Raw genomic sequence first — 21,571 nt, forward strand, 5'->3', positions numbered from 1 at the left:
GCTATAACCATGTTATACACTTATAAATGTGTATAATTATAATGTGTATTTATACTGATGATAACGTTATATAGTAATAAAATTTAAACTGCTATAACCATTGTATAATCTGCTATAACCCATGTGTATACATTGCTATAACCCATGTGTATACATCTGCTATAACCCATGTGTATAATCTGCTATAACCCATGTGTATAATCTGCTATAACCCATGTGTATAATCTGCTATAACCCATGTTTATACATCTGGTGACAAACAGGTTATTAGTTAGTCGACCTATCAGCATCCTACCAGTCATCTCAAAGGTCATTGAAACTGTAAACACCTTCCCAGGTGATCCTGGTTCTCCAGGGGGAATGTGCACATGGAGTCAAAACCAGGGATGTTGCTGGTGGTGAAGAAACTGATATTTTTCAGGTGGACCTGGTTATATCTTGGCCTGGTAGAAAAACCACATGTTCCCCAATGTCAACAATATGCCCAAACAGCAAACATTACATTATTTTACATCTTATTTAGCTTACAGTTGCTACATATGTCAGAGGTTGCCCGCCTCTGGAGCAACTCGGTGTGCTTTGCTCAGGGACACATTGGTTGATGTATCGCAGTGGGAATAAAAACTGAAATTCTATTTTCCCCTTTTACAGGGGCACAATATGTGTGTATGTGTATATGTGTGTGTGTGTGTCTTCTTTAAAGTGATTTGCCTCGGTGAAAGGTGCAAAACATAAACAAACAAACATTAATATGAAATAAAACTATAAACACATAAACATATATACTGTACATACTGAATAACTGTTCATAAGAGAAAAGAGGCTGAATGTGATGAGTGCATGTTTTAAATAAAAAGCATCTAAACTAGCGTTCTGTTTGTTTCAGGTGATTTCTGATCATCATTATGAACCATGACCCAGTTCCAGATAATAACTTTAATCTGGTCCATCCTGAGTTGTCTCTGGGTCTGACTCTTCCAACGCGTCCGGCCCTTTAAATCTGTGTTAGAGTTAGGGTTAGGGTTCATGTGTCATGACAGTATCATGTCACTCTTATGTAGAAAACTTCAAGTGAAGTGTCACCAACTGTTCTCTTTTCTCTCAGTGGGAATCTGCAGACACACTTCACACTGTCATGTAGAAAAGAGCTGAATATATTGGAAGATCTTTACAGTTTTTTGCAATTGCTTACACACTAAAATTAAAACGTTCCCACAAGTAGCAAAACCTTACACTCAAGAAGCAAAACACTGGCCTAGATCTGCACAACTGTAAGCACATTGTCAGCTTCACACTTTTTGCAAAACATCACACTCAGTGATTGCAAAACACTAAACACACTTGTATGCATTTGACACAGAAATTTATCATGATGTCATTTCCTTGCAATTTCAAAGCAAAGGCTTTCAAATGAACACACATGAATCAATTGGTTAAACACAGCCACCAGGTACGCAAACACATGATTGCTAAATTATAGACACACCAATCAGGTTTAAGCACTATATAAAATGCAGCAGGTAAGTTCACCTGCCCTCAACCAAAATGGAAGGAGTCAGAAGAAGACTGAGAGTGAGAGGGAGAATCCACAGAGGAGGAGAAGGAGTTAGAGGAAGAGGCCCAGCCAGAGGTAGAGGCCGAGGTGAAGGTAGAGGAAGAGGGAGAGGGAGAGTTAGAATCCACAGAGGTAGAGGCCGAGGTAGAGGAAGAGGGAGAGGGAGAGGAAGATCTGAAGCCGGAGAATATGCTCCAAAGAAGAAGAGGACCAAATTTATCAAATGAAAGACAACACTAGTGGACCATGTTGTGAACCAGGACTGACGCTGAGGGAGGCTGGACTAAGAGTTAGCCAGATCTTAGTAGATATACAGCGGCGTCTGTCATGAGGACATTTAGACAAGGAAACAGGTCAAAGAAAATCTGTCTACAGTTACAGTAATCAGCTGCTCATTGGATGCCCCATATCAGCACTGTTGATACCCCTCCCTGGGACATGAGGATTCAGGGTCGAGAACAACAAGGAGGAAGGGGGCCCATATTCACACGAGGGTTTACAATCTCCCGCCCCAGGCTCAGGTAACCCTCATTGAGGCCCCAGGCTCAGGTACCCCTCATTGAGGCCCCAGGCTCAGGTACCCCTCATACAGGCCCCAGGCTCAGGTACCCCTCATTGAGGCCCCAGACTCAGGTACCCCTCATTGAGGCCCCGCTCAGGCTCTGTATACCCACACATACAGGCCCCAGACTCAGGTACCCCTCATTGAGGCCCCAGGCTCAGGTACCCCTCATTGAGGCCATGGAGGAGCCTCGTGACCAAATCGACGCTGCAGCTGCGCAAGGATGGATTCAACATTCAAGACGTTGTTGTCTTGCAAATGACGATGTCCGCCTGTGATGTTGATGAAATTCTCTGGCCAGATCCAGCTAGGAGAAGAGATAATGTCTAGTATTTTTCCATGTATTTCTGTGTATTTTTGTGATTGTAACCTGTACTGGATACCGTATTTTATGTGTGTCTGTTGTTTGCTGAGCTAACAGTGTTATGCACACTACTGTAGTAGCATGAAAACTGGGACATGTTTTGTTGTGATTCTCCATGTTGACATGTTGACTGATTTGGGTATATGGAGAGAAATAAATATTAGAGAATAAATAGAGAAAAATATTTTCCTCAGTCTGCAGCATTGGTCTAGTGTAGTGTTTGGTGAACTTATTGTACATTTGCACTTTCTCTGTGTACTTCATTTACAGTACTCTAATCACTGAGAAGTAGAGTTGCTAAAAGTGTTTTAGGTTAGCAACAGCAGTGTGTAACTGGTTCAAACAGGATTAAGTCATATGGAACGTGTGCGTTTCATATGGTAACAAAATATGTTTTTTTATAAATTAGTGTTTCATTTTGCAAAGGGTCTGAGGTGTTCTGCTGATTGGGTGTGTGGTTGTGCTAATTGTGTGTAGTGTTTTGAAAAGACTGTCCCTGTTTTCAAAATTGTGCTTAAGCAATTGAAAAAACTGTAATATCTAGGATATCTTTAATAAAACATCATTTAGTTTATTTTAGGGTTTTCCTGCTGTTATAAGGGTTAGACTTAGACTTCTCTTTAATGATCCTTTTGGGATGACTCCCACAAGGAAATTAGATTCCCAGCAGCAGATTTTAGCAGCTTCCAAAACACTCTTTAAATAAAGAGGTATACAAAATACAGTATAGGAATAACAATAAACTTTTAGCTAAATATTTTTACAAAAAGTAAACAGACAGTAAACAACAATAAACTACAGATAAATAAAGATAGATATATAGTACTTTCTATGGTATTGTGTTATTATACACTTAATAAATAAATGTATATGGTTGTAGCTTTTCCTGTTTCCTTGTATATTATCTCGTGTATTTCTGTCTTCTCTGTGTTCATGTTCCATCCGTGTGTATGTTTCATGTTTCAGTTTCCTGTTTTATTTTGTAGTCTCTGTGTTTCTTGATGTTTCCTGTTTTATTTTGTAGTCTCTGTGTTCCTTGGTAGTGTGTCTTGTTTGACTTCCTCCTGTGTGATTGGCTGCCTGATGTGTTCCACCTGTTCATCGTTAATTGCCCCCTGGGGATGAAAAAATTGATTTGAAATGAACTGAATTGTTACCTCGTTACCTGCTGTATGTAGTCTCTGTGTTTTCTTAGGGTCCTACCTTGCACCCGGCAAAGCCCGAGCCGCCGTCTTTGCTAGTTTAAGACCGACGAAGCGTTGTCAGTTTCCCCCCATGGGCGTGCTGGTCTTAGTCAGTTTTTGTATTGGACTATAGTCCCCTGGAGATAATGTTATGTAAATGTGTGTGTCATCCACATAACTATGGTATATATTTTGTTTTCTGAGCCAGTGAAAGCATGTAGATGTTAAACAGAACAGGCCCCTGTATAGGTGTGGGTGTGTGTCCTGAACTAATCTTATATTAATCGAAAGGACATTTTCTATTTTAAGAAAACTTGGTGTACTTAATAATTAGACATTTTAATCATGGATAATCTATCAAATATAAACCATATATATAGTATGTAATACACTTATAACTAGCATGATGCTTTAATTTGATGACGGGCTCATTAATGATCAATCATTGTCTGACATTATTTATTTGTATTCAGTTTGTGGACTTTGTTTAATATCTTTCCACAGATGACATCAGTCTTTTCGTTTGCTTTGCTGCTCTGTTTGTCCAGCGGACTGTTGGCTGAATATGGAAGTACACTCTTAACCGGCAATTTCCACTGGATGCGGAACGTCTCCACAGCATCTGCCGAGCGTCGAAGGAGTCATCAGGTTTCCATTAAAGTCAGTGTGTGTATTTCCACAGACTGCAGAACGTCTGCGTTCCGACTCCGTCCCAGTTCCGTCAGTCCGCAGCCCTCCGCCGCAGATACACATTCTATTTTTGACCGGACTGCGGAGAGCTCACACCGCCTGCGCGGCCGGATCATATTTCCTGCACTACACCTTGAAAACACAGCTCAGAGTCGTTTCCCCTCTACTCCTCTGGATGGAAACTAACTGTTGTTGGTTTTGTGGTTCTATTCTACCTGAATTCGAGAACTTGTGGGTCCTCGTGACTACAGCTGTCAGTCCCGGCAACACATCCGGACCCGGTGGGTATTGCGGCCACGGACCGCGGCGAACGCGCGGCGCGAGGCGGTCCGCAAGCTGTTGCGCATCCAGTGGAAATCCCGGTGAGAAATAAATCACAAAATTAACAGAAAAAAGATCTGGCAGCTCAATACCCGGACTTTAGTTTGTAGCTGCAGTAAAAATAAATTTTCTGTTATTTAAAATTCTCTCATACAAAGCTAAAGTTAGTAAACTTCCGACAAGAAATCTGTTCTTTAATTAATTAAACAATGCTTGTTTCAATTTTACAAGCGGCCGAAATGGGTTTCCTCAGGAGGGTGGCCGGCGTCTCCCTTAGAGATAGGGTGAGAAGCTCAGTCATCCGTGAGGAGCTCGAGGAGAGCCGCTGCTCGCGTCGAAAGGCGCCAGTTGAGGTGGTTCGGGCATCTGGTAAGGATGCCCCCTGGGCGCCTCCCTAGGGAGGTGTTCCAGGCACGTCCAGCTGGGAGGAGGCCTCGGGGAAGACCCAGGACTAGGTGGAGGGATTATATCTCCAACCTGGCCTGGGAACGCCTCGGGATCCCCCAGTCGGAGCTGGTTAATGTTGCTCGGGAAAGGGAAGTTTGGGGTCCCCTGCTGGAGCTGCTCCCCCCGCGACCCGACACCGGATAAGCGGACGAAGATGTATGGATGGATGTTTCAATTTTAGTAATATTTGACACATTTCTGATGCTTTTGATGCTCACTTATTGAAGTACTGGATAATAATTTATGATAGCAGTGTTGTAAAGAGCTCACTGAGTTAGCTGGCATTAATGATATCCTCCAACTAAACTTTCACATATTTTAACAAATGACCAAGCCACACAACATTTTAAACTACTAAAATTTGTTTGAATGTTCAAATTTGACACAAATTTATTTATTTTCATCTGCTATCTACTCCTTCATACATTCACCAAAAAACTCCATTCAAACTTGTTCCACATTTTTTATACATTCAGGGTAGTATTCAACTTTTAAATTAACACTTTTTATAATATTCAACCTTGTTTGAGACTAAGAGGAAATGCCCTTGTGACATTCTTACATCAGTGTGTATTGGATAAAATGATCAGACTCAGAGTGCAGGACCCAGCTGACAGATAGACAGCAGCAGAAGCAAAGTTCTCTTTGGTTCTGTCATATTACGGTTCGGTAATAAGATGGTAATAGTGGGGTAACAGTGAGATAATAAAGAGGTAATATATAGGTAATAACATGTAATTACCAAAGTAATAACGTGGTAATACATCACAGTAATAAAATGTAATACTAGGTTAATTGAAAAGTGCCCGACTTCAATGCGCTGCGTAAAGCACAAAGGGTCTCAGAAAGACATTAATAACATAAAAGACTGCCTGAAAGTGCTTAATGAGTGCGGAGAAAATATTCCCAGATTTGTGTCGCACAATCTGGATGAGCTCCCTCCTGTTGGATTCGAGCATGTGGACGCATCTGCGCTGCTCAGCAGAGTACAGCAGCTGAGTAGGGAGGTAGCTGGTCTGAGAGTGACTCTGGAAACTCAGACAAGGGAGAATGAGAACACGAAGTTGGCCGCGGTGGCTGTGGAGCATCGATTGTCTGCTTTGGAAAGGCGGCGCGTACCACTAGGCAGAGTTTACGGAGACGCGGGTCAACAAGCCTATGAAGCGGCCCCTGTACTACTGTTGGAGATGGAGGCTGAAATGGCACCGGCGCGTTTAGCGTTGAGAGAGACGGGCCGCGAGGGTGAGACTACGAATGCTATACCACGGTCCCTGGAGTGGAGTACGGTGGTAAAGAAAGGAAAATATAAGCAGCCAAGCTTTGTGAGGCAGTCCAATGCAGCTGTGCAATCACGTCCAAGAAGGGAGTAGCGAAAGAAAATGGGAATAATCGGCACTGGAACTGAGAGAAATGTCCCCGTGATTAAGACCAAATTGGTGAGTGTCTTTGCCACTAGGTTTTCCCCTGAGCTAGACGCTGATACTTTGTGCACTTATTTGTCTGGGAAACTGGAGAAACTGGTGACTTGTAAGAAAATAGCGTCCACTAGCAACCATTTTGGTTCGTTCCATGCGGTAGCGGAGTGTAAAGAAGTGGCCGAATTGTATGATACGCAACTCTGGCCTGCGGGGATATATGTGCACCGGTACTACGAGGCTCGCAAATCGAGAGAGTATGTTAGCTTAGCCCAAATGGCCGGTGAGGATGGAAACAGTTCTGCACCTGGGGTTACATCAGGGCCTGTGGCTATCGAAGTGATCCACGAGGAGAAAGCTCATGATTCTACTTAATGGACAATGAATCTTACAATTGGATCATATAATGTCCGAGGATTACGTGTTGGGCATGACAAAGCCGACAAAGATCGCAGTCTTGTTGTAAACAAGCTTTTAGAAACTTTCACGATATATATTGTATTGTGCAGGAGACTTTCCTATCTAAACAGGACTTAGAAAAACTGAACTCCATACATGAAGACTCTACGGGGCAGGGGAGTCCTACCACAGACTGTAGTACCAGGATAATCCGTGGCAGAATTCCTGGAGGTGTTGCGGGTGTTGTGGCGAAAAAGATTAAAGTGGTCAGGCTGAACGTTGACTGGGCTATACGGGTGGAATTCTGTTGTGAGGATAAAAAGTTTACAATATTGAACATATATACACCATATGAATGCGCTGATAATGAATTTGAGTACCTTAATAGGTTGGCCTATATTATGGCTTATATACAAGATAATGCTTCGCAGCAGCACCTTTATTGTGGGGGGATTTCAATTGCGGATCTCTCTGATAATAGGTCCTTGTTTGCTACTCATTTAAAGCATTTTGCTCAGAAAATATCCTTTCTCTGGCCAGTGAAGTACTTTTTACCAAACGACAGCTACACTTACATTAGTGAGGTACTACATCCTGGTTAGATCATTGTATATGTACCAGTGATGCTCATGATTCTATTGTATCCATTCCGTATTAATTATGAATTTGCTATGTCGGATCATGTGCCTTTCTCCTAGGTGGTGAATGTGGGCAAAGTTCCATCTCTTAATTGTGTGAGCAATGAAACGCTAAGTTGAAAAATTAAGTGGTCCACTTTAACGACAGAGGACATTTGTACATATACTACCGCCCAGACTGAAACTAGGCTGAGTAATATTGAGCTGTCTAAAAGTGCTCGTAACCTGTAATGATATTAACTGTCAGAATCTGCAACACAGAGTTGAATTGTGCTCATTGTATGGTAAGATTATAGACTCTCCTGGTCTCAAGTCAGCATTTGAATAAGATAAAGACGTGTATAGGCTAAACCAGGCTGGAATGAATATGTGGAGAAGTCTCATGCTGAGGCTAGAAGGGCCTTTAAGGCTTGGGTTGAATCAGGCAGACCCAAGTTTGGACATTTTTGGAGTACATGAAGAAAGCAAAGACAAACTTCAAATATGCCCTACGGTTTTTTTAAAAATAATGAGAATTAAATTATTTCTTTTCAGATTTTTGGAAAGAAATAAAAAGAATGAATAGCAATAAACTGTTCCTACCCACACATATTGATGGTGTAAATGGAGCAGAACAGATTGCGCGGATGTGGCAAAAACATTACTTTGAGATTTTTAATGCTGCTGTAAGAGTAATCCTTTTATTGTTGACAAAATTGAGAGGATTGAAGATGTGTCTCTCTCCCACCAAGAAGGTTTTGAGATAGTGATGAAGCTGCATTACAACAAGGCATGTGGTGCAGATGGGATATCTGCTGAGCATTTAAAAATATGCTTGCAGTAAATTGTATCCCTTGCTTGCCATTTGTTTTACAGGGGGTAGAATGCAAAACTGATTTTACCTTGTCATAGTTGAATAATGACAGTTTAGTGGGTAACTAGGACATACATAGAACCTCTAAATCCTATTGACACCTCTTTTCTCTGCAAATCTCACTATATGAAACTGCTTCGGAAAACGGGCGAATCTCAACGAGCCCCATAGTTGACGTCAACTATTGGGGCTCCTCCTCATTTGGCTCTAGTCTGTGTTTGTCACGCCCCAACATTAGCATAGGCTACACAACTGACCTGAGATCAGTTAGTCCTCTGAATCTAGGTCGTGCAGATCTCAGAAATTGTATACATTGTTCATCTGCTATTTTACCATTAAATTCACTTCTTTTATGTGAGAAATCAACAATGTAGAGGTCAAATATGGGCCGTTTTATGAAAATTGATGTCTAATTGCAAATTTTGTCCGACTGTGTGGCGGAGTTCAGCGCCGGTGCTGCCTGTGTTGCTGCCTTGCCGCCTGGCCTGCCTTCCTTCACAGACCCCGGCCTGCTGAGAGGTAGATGGAGCTCAGTCACGGCTGGCAATCCACAGCACTCCATACCCGCTCAAGTCACCCTTTTGGGCTAATGGACTACGAAACGCCGCTGCTCTGACAGAGCTCCAGGGCCTCCAACTCTCCTCTTCCTGCTAGCTAAATGCCCGGTGTATGTGAGTGAGAGCACGGTCAGCGAGCTTGTTACGCCAGCAATCTTTTACCACAGGTTCCAGTTACTCTTTCAATGTGTGTAATTATAATGTGTTGAGTTATTTAAACAAACGATTGGGGAAATAAACGCCACTTGTCCGTGAGTCTCATTGATAGAGCCTGCGGCTGGATGGAGCTCTATCAATGAGAGCTAGCTAGCCTCCTCTTAGAATTCCTCTGGAATTCACAAAAATTCATTAACTTGAAATTGGACACCGTTGTTAGCTTTATAAGACCTTTAGTTAGATGTTGTATATGTGGCGTGACGAAATTCAAACTGTAAATATACTCGAATTACGACCACAAATGAAGCTAACTAGCCGCAATCTGTACATATAGGATTGAAGGGACAGTCGCAGCTAACGAAACCCTTACAGCTCACAAATATTCATTAACTTGAAATTGGACACCGTTGTTAGGTTTATAAGACATTTAGGTATATGTTGTACAGCTAAGTGGCGTGACATGTGAGTAACGTGGTAAGAGATTGCTGATGTAACAAGCTCGCTGACCGCGCTCTCACTCTCACACAACGGGCCATTTAGCTAGCAGGAAGAGAGGAGTTGCAGCCCCTGGAGCTCTGTCAAGGCAGCGGTGTTTGGTAGCTAGTCCATTAGCCCAAACGGTGACTTTGCGAGGGTATGAGGTGCTGTGGGCTGCAGGCCGGGGTCTGTGGAGGAAGGCAGGCCAGGTGGCGAGGCAGCAACACAGGCAGCTGAACTCTGACACACAGTTTAACCAAATTTGCAATTAGCCATCCATTTTCATAAAACGGCTCATATTTGAGCTTTATATAGTTGATTTCTCGCATAAAAAAGTCTCAGAAGTGAATTTGGTAACGAAATATTGCAATTTCTGGAATATGAGATTCTGTCTAATGTGTGTGTATTGGGGATTCGCTCAACCAATCAGCACGCGTCTCTAATGCGTGTGTATGGCGATTCGCTTAACCAATCAGTGCGCGTCTCTACGTGTGTGTACGGGGCTAAGGCTCAACCAAGCAGCGCGCAGCTCATCTAAATATTCATGACCATACCATATTTGGAAGAAAAGCTCTTGTTACAAATAGGGCCAAAACACAGAGATGCATAAGGGCCAATAAAATATCAACCAGGCCATTTTCAGCCCAACTAATGTTACATACCCCATTAAGAGACCATAAGGAACAGTGTGAAATACCCCATATAATCATTCTATCACCCCTTTACAGGCTTTCTTATTCATGGAGTCCTACCTGACCGATAATTGTCTGTCATTTTGGTTCCAATTGTAAAAGATAAAACTGGAAAAATTAACAGTAAAGACAATTACAGACCAATAGCTCTGGCCAGCACTTTGTCTAAGGTACTGGAAAGGTCCATTCTGAATAAGATGGAAGAGTTTTTTCTGACTTCTGATAACCAGTTTGGCTTTAAACCCAAACATGGAACAGATATGTACATTTTTGCTTTGAAAGAAATCTTGGATCTGTACAATAGACATAATACAACAATTTTTATGTGTTTTATTGATGCCTCAAAGGCCTTTGACTATGTAAACCATGAAAAATTATTCTCTAAGTTGTATAAGAAAGGTGCTCCAAAATGTCTTGTGAGAATTCTATTTTTTTGGTATGGCCATCAGTTAATGTCTGTAAAATGGGGAAATTGTTTATCTGCATCTTTTTGTGTGTCAAATGGAGTAAGACAGGGCAGCATTTTGTCTCCATTTTTATTTAATGTTTATATGGACGAACTTTTTAAACTCTACCTATCGATCTGCGCTCGATTGCTCTTCCTTCATCCTCCAAGTACCCGGATGTCTGTCTCAGTAACTTGAAATTGAATTTGCTGATCTGAATCTGAATAGTGAGAACTGAATGTGAGAATATATAGAGAGTTGAATTTTCAGTGAAGATCAAATTTTATTAGACTTCAGTTACAAACGAATAAATTCAATTTCAAATTATACTATTCAGATTCAGTTTTTCAATGGAATGATTCAAATTTAACAATACAATTTCAAATTATTTGATTCAAATTCAGTTTTTCAATGCAATTATTCAAGTTTAGCAATTCAAATTCAAATATAAATGATTCAAATTCAGTTTCTGGTGGCACATATTTCAGCCCATAAAATAGCCCTTACACAGCCTGGAGGTGTGTTTGGGGTCATTGTCCTGTTGAAAAATAAATGATGGTCCAACTAAACACAAACCGGATGGGATGGCATGTCGCTGCAGGATGCTGTGGTAGCCATGCTGGTTCAGTATGCCTTCAGTTTTGAATAAATCCCCAACATTCAGTGTCACCAGCAAAGCCCCATACACCTCCTCCATCGCTTCACGGTGGGAACCAGGCATGAAAGCCCCCCCACACCATCACACCTCCTCCTCCATGCTTCACGGTGGGAACCAGGCATGAAAGCCCCCCCACACCATCACACCTCCTCCTCCATGCGTGGGAACCAGGATGTAGAATCCATCCGTTCACCTTTTCTGCGTCACACAAAGACACGGTGGTTGGAACCAAAGATCTAAATTTGGACTCATCAGACCAAAGCCCAGATTTCCACTGGTCTAATGTCCATTCCTTGTGTTTCTTGGCCCAAACAAATCTCTTCTGCTTGTTGCCTCTCCTTAGCAGTGGTTTCCTAGCAGCTACTTGACCATGAAGGCCTGATTCAGTCTCCTCTTAACAGTTGTTCTAGAGATGTGTCTGCTGCTAGAACTGTGTGTGGCATTCATCTGGTCTCTAATCTGAGCTGATGTTAACTTGGGATTTCTGAGGCTGGTGACTCAGATGAACTTATCCTCAGCAGCAGAGGTGACTCTTGGTCTTCCTTTCCTGGGGCGGTCCTCATGTGAGCCAGTTTCATTGTAGCGCTTGATGGTTTTTGCGACTGCACTTGGGGGCACATTCAAAGTTTTCACAATTTTTCCAGACGGATTGACCTTCATTTGTTAAAGTAATGATGGCCACTCGTTTCTCTTTACTTGGCTGATTGGTTCTTGCCATAATATGAATTCTAACAGTTGTCCAATAGGGCTGTCGGCTGTGTATCAACCTGACTTCTGCACAACACAACTGATGGTCCCAACCCCATTAATAAGGGAAATAATTCCACTAATGAACCCTGACAAAGCCCCCCTGTGAAGGTAAAACCATTTCAGGTGACTACCTCATGAAGCTCATTGAGAGAACACCAAGGGTTTGCAGAGTTATCAAAAAAAGCAAAGGGTGGCTACTTTGAGGAATCTAAAATATAAGACATGTTTTCAGTTATTTCACACTTTTTTGTTAAGTACATAATTCCATATGTGTTCATTCATAGTTTTGATGCCTTCAGTGAGAATCTACAATGTAAATAGTCATGAAAATAAAGGAAACGCATTGAATGAGAAGGTGTGTCCAAACTTTTGGCCTGTACTGTACATATATATATATATATATATATATATATATATATATATATATATATATATATATATATATTCAGCTCTTTTCTACACTACAGTGTGAAGTGTGTCTGCAGATGTCCATTGAGAGAAAAGAGAACAGTTTGACCGTGAGTCCAGCAGAGGGCGCCATGACATCACTGATAAACTTCTGACAGCTTTTGACTCATAAAAAAACATTCAGACGCTCATTTTTATTTCCAAACACAGATTTAAAGGGCCGGACACGTTGGAAGAGTCAGACCAGATTAAAGTTATTATCTGGAACGTTTAAATGTTTCTAAAACTGGGTCATGGTTCATAATGATGATCAGAAATCACCTGAAACAGACAGAACGCTAGTTTAGATGCTTTTTATTTAAAACATGCACTCAACACATTCAGCCTCTTTTCTCTTATGCAACAGTTATTCAGTATGTACAGTATATATGTTTCTGTTTATAGTTTTATTTCCTATTAATGTTTAATATGTGTGTTTGTTTATGTTTTGCACCTTTCACCGAGGCAAATCACTTTAAAGAAGAGATGACAGGGACACACACACACACACACACATAAATACAAACATACACACACACAAACACACACATACACATATACATACACACACATATACACATACACACATATATATGTTGTGCCCCTGTAAAAGGGGAAAATAGAATTAACCACACAGACATGATGTTGCTTCGCTTGCATCCAATGTTGTAATGGACGAGTGGAAGCCACACAGTCCTGTCCACAGTCCTAACAAGGCATTAGTCATCGAACACAGATCAGCAACTCAACTAGTGCTTAAAACAGTGTCATAATGTTTTATGATAAAGTTTGGGATATTCTGTCCAATAAACAAGTGAGCGTCTACACCGTGTGACGTGTTTGGTGTTGGACAAGGTGCAGCGTGAACGATAACACAAAAGTGTCATAATTTACCCAATCACACTTAATGACATGAACATTCATAAAGACTCACTGTTCACTTCATATCCATGACTGTTAATGTCAGTCTTATGAACATCCCTTTGTGTTGATCTCAGATTTAACAAAATGAGCTCATGTAAACACTGCAGGGTTCAAACAGAGCTATTACAGCTTATTTACAACATGCAATCAAGATGTTTAGAGCTAAAGAGTTCTTTCAGTTTTACTGAGAAACACTGATGGAACCCTACAAACAATGTCCGCTGTGAATCACTATCAATATTACTAATGCATTAATTTTATATAGGGACACGTGTCATTCAAAATGAAGTGACCTTTTTGTAAAGGGAAATTAATAGGAATTATGTCCACATGACATATTTCAGAAAATTGTGAGGAATGCTTAGTAGGAGCACCAGACCGGTTATCTCAGACTAGAATTAGGGTCTAGAGCATGGACTCCGTAGACCTTCACCATATATACTTTGAGGAAGGTTCCTCAGGGATAAAACCAAACCAGTATCATAGGGCAGCATCTTCTATGCAACATACTTGAAATGTATGTCAAGATTTGCATGGCAAATCCTTTTTCCTAATGTTACATGGTTGGGGTGGTGATGGCCCAGTGGATATGACCCACCCCTTTGGTGTGGGAGACCCAGTTTTTATTCCCACTGTGATACATCAACCAATGTGTCCCTGAGCAAGGCACTTAACCCCTAGTTGCTCCAGAGGTGTGCGACCTCTGACATATGTAGCAGCTGTAAGCTAAATGACATGTAATGTAATGTTTGCCGTTTGGGCACATTTTTGCCATTGGGGAACATGTGGTTTTTCTACCAGGCCAGGATATAACCAGGTCCACCTGAAAAATATCAGTTTCTTCACCACCAGCAACATCCCTGGTTTTGACTCCTTGTGCACATTACCCCTGGAGAACCAGGATCACCTGGCTGGTAGGATGCTGATAGGTCGACTAACTACTAACCTGTTTGTCACCAGATTTATACACATGGGTTATAGCAGGCTTTAAGGCATTGGGAACGTTGCTCTCATTATGTATTTATGTAAATTGCTAGAGACAGTATATGAGTGTGAGTAGTAATGTAATGTGATTATTTATTTTGTTTAAATAAGATAATGTTGTTATGGAGAAGGAAATTAGTAAATCCTGAGTTAGTACAGCCGTGTATGAGGCCATGCACACCTAGTAATTCCTTTCATACATTCAACTAACAAGTGTTGATGAAAATAATAACACCTGCACACTGACTGCAAGCCACAGAATTTATTTATCACAAACATGCAAACATGCAATTACATGTATGTGTTGGTAACTAGGATCAGATCCCAGCTGTCTTATAGAGACAACAGTCTTCATCAAATACAGACATTAACTGTCAAAGAGACCTGCCAACAGATTATAACTGGACATCCCAGACTCACTTCTTTTAATATTTAGATTAATTTCTCACTGAAGTTGTCTCCAAGGTTGATCATTTGTCTCAGTGCACTCAGGATCAGAGTGTTGACATCATCATTGATGTCGGTTTCATCACTGTAGTTCTTCACAGGAAAGATGTAGTTCTCTGGGACTCCCACTGCTGCGCTGAAGTCTTTCACCTGAGTGTTAAACAATGGGAGTTATGAGGGTTTCTGTGCTCATATATAGTACTTAAAATATTTGGACTACAAAGTTAAAACACATGAGGTTATATTTCTGTACAGACTCAGAAAGACAGAAACTCACCTTTTGCTTCAGGTGCTGGCTCTTGTACACATTCTTCAGATCCTTTTCAGTTTCAGGACAGGCTGAATCAATGTGGGTGCCTATTGCCATTTGGGGAATCCCTGCAGACAGAAACACACTCAGTATTTTAGCTTTTTCAGGAAGTTTCTGTTCATAAAATCCAACAAACAACTGAACAATCTGTTGGAGATTTTACTTTGTAAAAAAAAAACTATAAACGTCTGAAAAATCTCTCAGTAAAAATGCAAACTTAAGTGAGGAAAAAGCTTAAATCTGATCTGAAACCTGAACATTATTGTTTTTAAGTCCTGATCTTTGTATTATGGGCTGTATCAAACTGTGATAAATGATTGATTATGGACTCAGTGTTAAAGTGCTGAACTCATGTTTGAGTGTTGGAGTCTGACCCCTGACTAGAGATCAAGTTAACCTGCTTACCCAGCTCACTGGCTGCCTCTCTGATGTCGGCCATCTTCTTCAGAACTGAGTCTGTAATTTCTGCTGAGTCAGCAGAAAGCACACAAACCAGAACATGGACTTGGTCGTCTGCAGAGGGACGGGGGTTGTAGCCTGGATCCCCAGGAGACAGTGGAGATGAAGGCTTGAACTGGAAAACACAAATCATTTATGACACTGTGTTTAAGAATGTAGGACGATTACTCGTTGACTTTTGGAAAGATGTTGCATCCATTAAAATTAGAAAAAATTACACATCAACAGTGAAAACGCTTTGAAACTTAGTTTAAAACGTAATGTGTTTTCTCAATTCCATTGTTTTTGTCATGGTTAGGAGGTGAACTCATGATCCAAATCTGAATAATAACACAGTCCTAGGCAAGGTTATAATGGTTAACCAGACTATAATAACCTTGGCCCTAGGCCACCTCAGCCTGCTGGTGTTGCAGCATTTCAACTCTTACTTCATTAAAATGACAAACGTCATATTAGCTGATCACTAATTGATGTTAAAGAGCCCCTATTAAGCTTTTTGGATTAACCCCATATTTTAGTGTGTTGTATAGTTTTTTGTGTATGTAATAGATATATAAAGTACAAAAGAACACATTTCTCTCCAAATGGATCTTTCTCTACCACAGAGAGCACTTGAGAGAGGGCGAAGAAATGCAGGAAATCGTCACAGGTCAGATTCAAACCCTGGACCTCTGCGTCGAGGCATAAACCTCTCAGTATACGTGCGCCTGCTCTACCCACTGAGCCAACCCGGCCACATAATAGGGGCTCTTTAAAGTTGACTAAAGTGACAGTCGTACCTGGTAACCCTCCTTCACATGTCCTTTCAGGGTCAGTTTGATGTCGTCAGCACAGATTCCATCTCCATCCTTCAGATCCATGACGTCATTGAAGACGAAATGACAGAATGTCTCTGGGTTTCCTTCTTTTCTGATTTTAAACGTTTCATGCTGTAACACAACAAGATGAAATGCTGGTTTTAATCACAATAATCTACAGATGTATGGTTCTGCAGTGTTTATTCTGTATGAAGTCCCTGATACATTAATGACTAAACTCTGTTTATTCTCATGCAGATCATTTAGTTAGGGTTAAGTTGGGGGAAAAGTTAAAGAGAAAGATTTATTAAACAGTCGATGTTGCTTTAGAGGTTGATCTAAAGTTTTCTTACTGTTCCATTGCAACTTTTGTCAGAGGTCAAAGCAGGAGTAGTCCCTCTGCCTTGTATGACGCTGCTGACAGAGTTGATGAAGCTGGACTTTCCAGCTCCGTCTGGTCCATACAGAAGGATTCGGACATGTTTGATGTCCTTGTTTCCAGGCTTATACTCCTTCACATACTGGAGATCTCTCGCATTGTCTCTGTTAAGACAGGATTACATTTCCTTTTAGACTCTAAAGAATTCCCCAAAAGTCTCCTGCTTGATAAAAGTCTAGTTTCCTTTCATGAAGTCTAACTCTTGTGTACGTTGGAAACTGAATTCCAATAGACTTGAAGACTGAGTGTACTATTATGAAATTTAATTCAGTTGCTCTGAAACTGAATTTGAGCCTCCCTGAAAGTCTCTATCTAAACTTCCCCATTCAGTTGTCAGTTTAAGTGTACTGAGACAAACATCCGTTGGTTAAGGAAGAACAATCGGCTGCAGATTCACAGAACTCTGATCAATCTACATTTTGATAGTTTGTTTATTGGATTAAATCCAAACCCAACCTTCAGTTAGCATCTGTAGCAACTCTCTGCTGGGTCTAACCTATCAACAAGCTTCCTGTTGCTGTGTTTCTTAGGTTAGACTCACCAGGCGCTGGGTTTTGAATTCAAGTTGCTCCAGCCGCTAACTGAAGGTCTGTCTCCAGAGCTGCAACCTGCTCTCCTCCCGGCTAAGTCTCCTCCAAGGATCTACAGTATCACTAATCAGAAGAAACACTAATCCAAAATAAGAACCAGCTATCACCAGGCCCAGGATGAATACAAATCTAATCAAAAGTTTGGGGTCTCGGGCTCCTGGTTAGCTCCCCTGGTTGAGCATGCATGTAGAGAGGCTGAGTCCTATTCGCAGCAGCCACAGGTTTGGTTCCGACCTGTGGCCTTTTGCTGCATGTCATCCCCCTCTCTCTCACACATTCCTTACTTAAGGCCCTATTTTAACGATCTGAAACGCAATTATGAAACGCAAAACGCCAGTAGCTTTGTGGGCGGATCTCGGGCGCTGTTGCTATGATACCGGCGGGATAAATGACTCTTGCGCCCGACGCAAATCTAAAATGGGTTGGTCTGAAGTAGCTACAGTAGGTGTGGTTTGGGCGTAACGTGCAATAAACCAATCAGAGGCGTCCTTACCATTCCCTTTAAGAGCAGGGCTTGTTCCGTGGCGGATTGCTATTATTACGGTGGCGGTGTTGCCTGGGCGCACAGCGGAGCTGCCGGCCAAGATCCGCAAAGTAATAAATGCCTGTCTTGGCCGGGTGGCGATGTTGCTGCGGCCCTCTCGGGCGTGCTCCCCTCAAGTCTGGAGAGGATTGCTGCAGCCATGGAGCGTGGGCCTCCAAACGCACCACCTGCACCTGTTGTGCCCCCAACTCCATCTCCATCCACCCGCTCCATCAGGGCGCGAGCGCATTACTCCCGGACCAGATCCGCCCGTAGTTCAACATCACGTCTCCTTAAGTCCTCTAATATTTCCTCATTCATGTCATCAACACATCCATGATTCATGGAAATGTGTAAAACACAACAAGCCACAAAGCATGCTGGGACTTCTTGAGGACTGTACTGTAAAGTGCCTCCTGATCCAAACACCTGAAGCGCATTTTCAGTAATATTTTCCTTTGTAATTATGTATGGTTTGCAAAAATGGGAACTGCTTCGTCCATTAAGATGAGAGAAGTGTATGCGCGTTGTGCACACGCTACATTATGGCCAAGCATGCGCCCCTAAAATAGCATCTGAATAACGCACCACTGACTATAGACTAGCACCACTGACTATAGACTAGCACCACTGACTATAGACTAGCGCCACTGACTTTAGACTAGTACCACTGACTTTAGACTAGTACCACTGACTTTAGACTAGTACCACTGACTATAGACTAGTACCACTGACTTTAGACTAGTACCACTGACTTTAGACTATATTGCACGACTTTAGACTAGTACCACTGACTATAGACTAGTACCACTGACTATAGACTAGCACCACTGACTATAGACTAGCGCCACTGACTTTAGACTAGTACCACTGACTTTAGACTAGTACCACTGACTATAGACTAGTACCACTGACTATAGACTAGTACCACTGACTTTAGACTAGCGCCACTGACTTTAGACTAGCGCCACTGACTTTAGACTAGCACCACTGACTTTAGACTAGTACCACTGACTTTAGACTAGTACCACTGACTATAGACTAGGACCACTGACTTTAGACTAGCGCCACTGACTTTAGACTAGCGCCACTGACTTTAGACTAGCGCCACTGACTTTACACCAGGTTTTTCCTGGTCTGTGACAGAATTGTTTTTTGAAACTGCAGAATAGCACCAAGTAACATTTGCGCCGGAACACGCCTCCTCTTTTCGCTGAACCGCCCCCGGGAGTGTAAATACATTCCCTAATTTACCGAAGTGCGTCTGTGGAGGGAAAAGTCCGCTGTGCGTCGGGTGCAAAATAGGAATGATACATGCGTCGGTGTACAAAGGCAATTGCGCTGAGTGCAAGATAGGGCCCTTAATCTGTTGTTGGGTACTCGTAGGGTACAGATTACCCAACACTGTCCTATCAATAAAGGCAACAAAAGCCAATACTACACTTGTGTAGATTATGTTAAAGAGCAGAGAGCAGCAACAAGTCAAAGTGAACTCACCCCCAAGATATTTTCCTCCATGGTTCACTCACAGCTGAAGATGAATTATGTAATTACTTAAATTGATTAACAACATGTATCATTTTTTATTAATAATGATTATAATAAAAGTCTGAAGGTTGTGTAGAAATAAACTTCATATCTTACTGCGAGAAGGCGACATCGACCCTACAAAGAAACACATTTAGAAAACATGTAAATAAAGTCTGCAACACTTTTCATCACTTGGAATAAATACAGTTAATATATTGCAAAATTAAGTTGATTTGTTCACATGTCTCAAGAAAGTTCAGAAATAAACTTCATATCTTACTGCGAGAAGGCGGCATCGACCCTACAAAGAAACACATTTAGAAAACATGTAAATATAGTCTGCAATGCTTTTCATCACTTGGAATAAATACAGTTAATATATTGCAAAATTAAGTTGACTTGTTCACATGTCTCAAGAAAGTTCAGAAATAAACTTCATATCTTACTGAGTGAAGGCACGGCCCTCGTTTTAATTGGAAAGAAAAACATTTAGGCATCAGGCAACATTTTTCACAGATCAGGGTAGTAATGAGAGTGAGCTCAGTGTTTGTATGGGACCAGAGTCACATCGTGACATCGTTATATAAATCTGTGTGTCGTCTGTATAACGTAAAATCTAGTTTCTGTAATCTGCACTACTAATCCTACTAGATAATGAAAAAACAAAGGAGTCTGAAAACAAAACATTCCTCTTATTTTAAGTCTCACTTAATTTATAAAATACTTAAAAACACATATATTGCAAATATTCAAAGTATTAATAATTACAATATAAAACCACGAAAACTTCCAGTCTACTAATCACCACAACACAACTTACTGAGAAACATACTTACAAGTATTGTAAGACCCACTAACATGGATGTTACTAGAGTGGTTCCCCATCTTGTAGCTGTAGGTGATCTGCTGCAGAGATCAGAACTCAGAGCCTCTTTCATCAACCATGTGACGCACTGTATTTCTACGTGTTACTAACTTAGCTAATCAAATCTGATTCTGATAGAAGTCCTGCCCATCTGTTATCCATTAACTCATGTGGGTTAAGGTTAGTTACTGATGTGTGACTTCTACAGAACTTATCACAACACTTCATGGGAATGAGTGTGTGTGTGTGTGTGTGTGTGGGTTGTGTGTGTGTGTGTGTGTGTGTGTGTGTGTAAGTAATAAGATAAAATTCTTTGGAATATGACTTCTTAAAGGTGACTGGACAATGAGTAACTTGCCAATAATAAGCAGCTAACTGAACGTTAAGGTGTAAAGATGAGTTCTGAGTTTGGATTTAAAGGCCTCATCTGATATCAGCAGGAAGGTTATTCAGAGGAAGGGACACGATAGGAGAAGACTCTGACGGGACAACTTTGGTGTGAAGTGTGTTTGCTTCAGACTGCTTCTGGACCCTTGGCATTACTTTTCAAGGCTCAGGGTAAAACCACTTAGTTAGGGTTAGGGAAATGTTGACACACACAGGACAAGATCAGGATCTGAAATGAGCCCTGATTGGCTGAAAGTCTACCGCTGTCTCTTCATACTCCATAATTCCCCAGCGCTCCCGTGGTGGAGCTGCTGCTCTGCCTGCTGTGTCCCGTACAGACGCTACAGGAGACGCTGGTGGAGTCAGTATGTGAGAGAGAACCAGACATATAGCAGCACATGTGTGCTCTGGGGGGGAATCACATGACAGGTTGAAATGTGTTTGAATAACTATACATTGATTGATTGACCACGTAATGGTATATAATTGACATTGTCAGGGTTAGTAAATTGTTGTTAAGAAATATGAGAGTTTTTAAAGATGATGTCTAGTATCCACCCGGCAAATTCCAAATCACAATATTACAGTTTTTCTTGATTGCTTTGACGGAGCAGTCAACTCAAACTCCACATTTTCAAAACAGTTAACACACAGGCTGAAACAGTTAACATACAGGCTGAAACAGTTAACACACAGGCTGAAACA

The 21,571-nt window shown here is 41.4% G+C and overlaps 1 protein-coding gene and 1 long non-coding RNA gene across 3 annotated transcripts; one reads left to right on the forward strand and one right to left on the reverse strand.

Moving 5' to 3' along the window:
* Positions 1–146: 146 nt before the first annotated feature.
* On the forward strand, positions 147–20,738 carry LOC120570190. Its single transcript, XR_005641020.1, has 3 exons — positions 147–688; positions 8,318–8,320; positions 20,717–20,738. It is a non-coding gene; the product is annotated as an uncharacterized LOC120570190 (long non-coding RNA).
* Positions 14,767–20,514, reverse strand: LOC120570154 (interferon-induced protein 44-like). 2 transcript variants are annotated; one of them, XM_039818398.1, is made up of 9 exons: positions 20,451–20,514; positions 19,895–19,915; positions 19,729–19,749; positions 19,582–19,615; positions 16,886–17,075; positions 16,515–16,664; positions 15,682–15,850; positions 15,244–15,344; positions 14,767–15,116 (listed from the first exon to the last, which is right to left on the reverse strand). In XM_039818398.1, exons 1-9 carry the CDS (start codon positions 20,497–20,499, stop codon positions 14,952–14,954), a joined length of 900 nt encoding a protein of 299 aa, XP_039674332.1. In that variant the 5' UTR covers positions 20,500–20,514; the 3' UTR covers positions 14,767–14,951. The 2 variants fall into 2 exon arrangements, with proteins under 2 accessions (XP_039674332.1, XP_039674333.1); XM_039818399.1 differs by lacking the exon at positions 19,729–19,749.
* Positions 20,739–21,571: the final 833 nt, after the last annotated feature.

The sequence above is a fragment of the Perca fluviatilis genome, chromosome 12, assembly GCF_010015445.1.
Source record: "Perca fluviatilis chromosome 12, GENO_Pfluv_1.0, whole genome shotgun sequence".
NCBI lineage: Eukaryota > Metazoa > Chordata > Actinopteri > Perciformes > Percidae > Perca > Perca fluviatilis.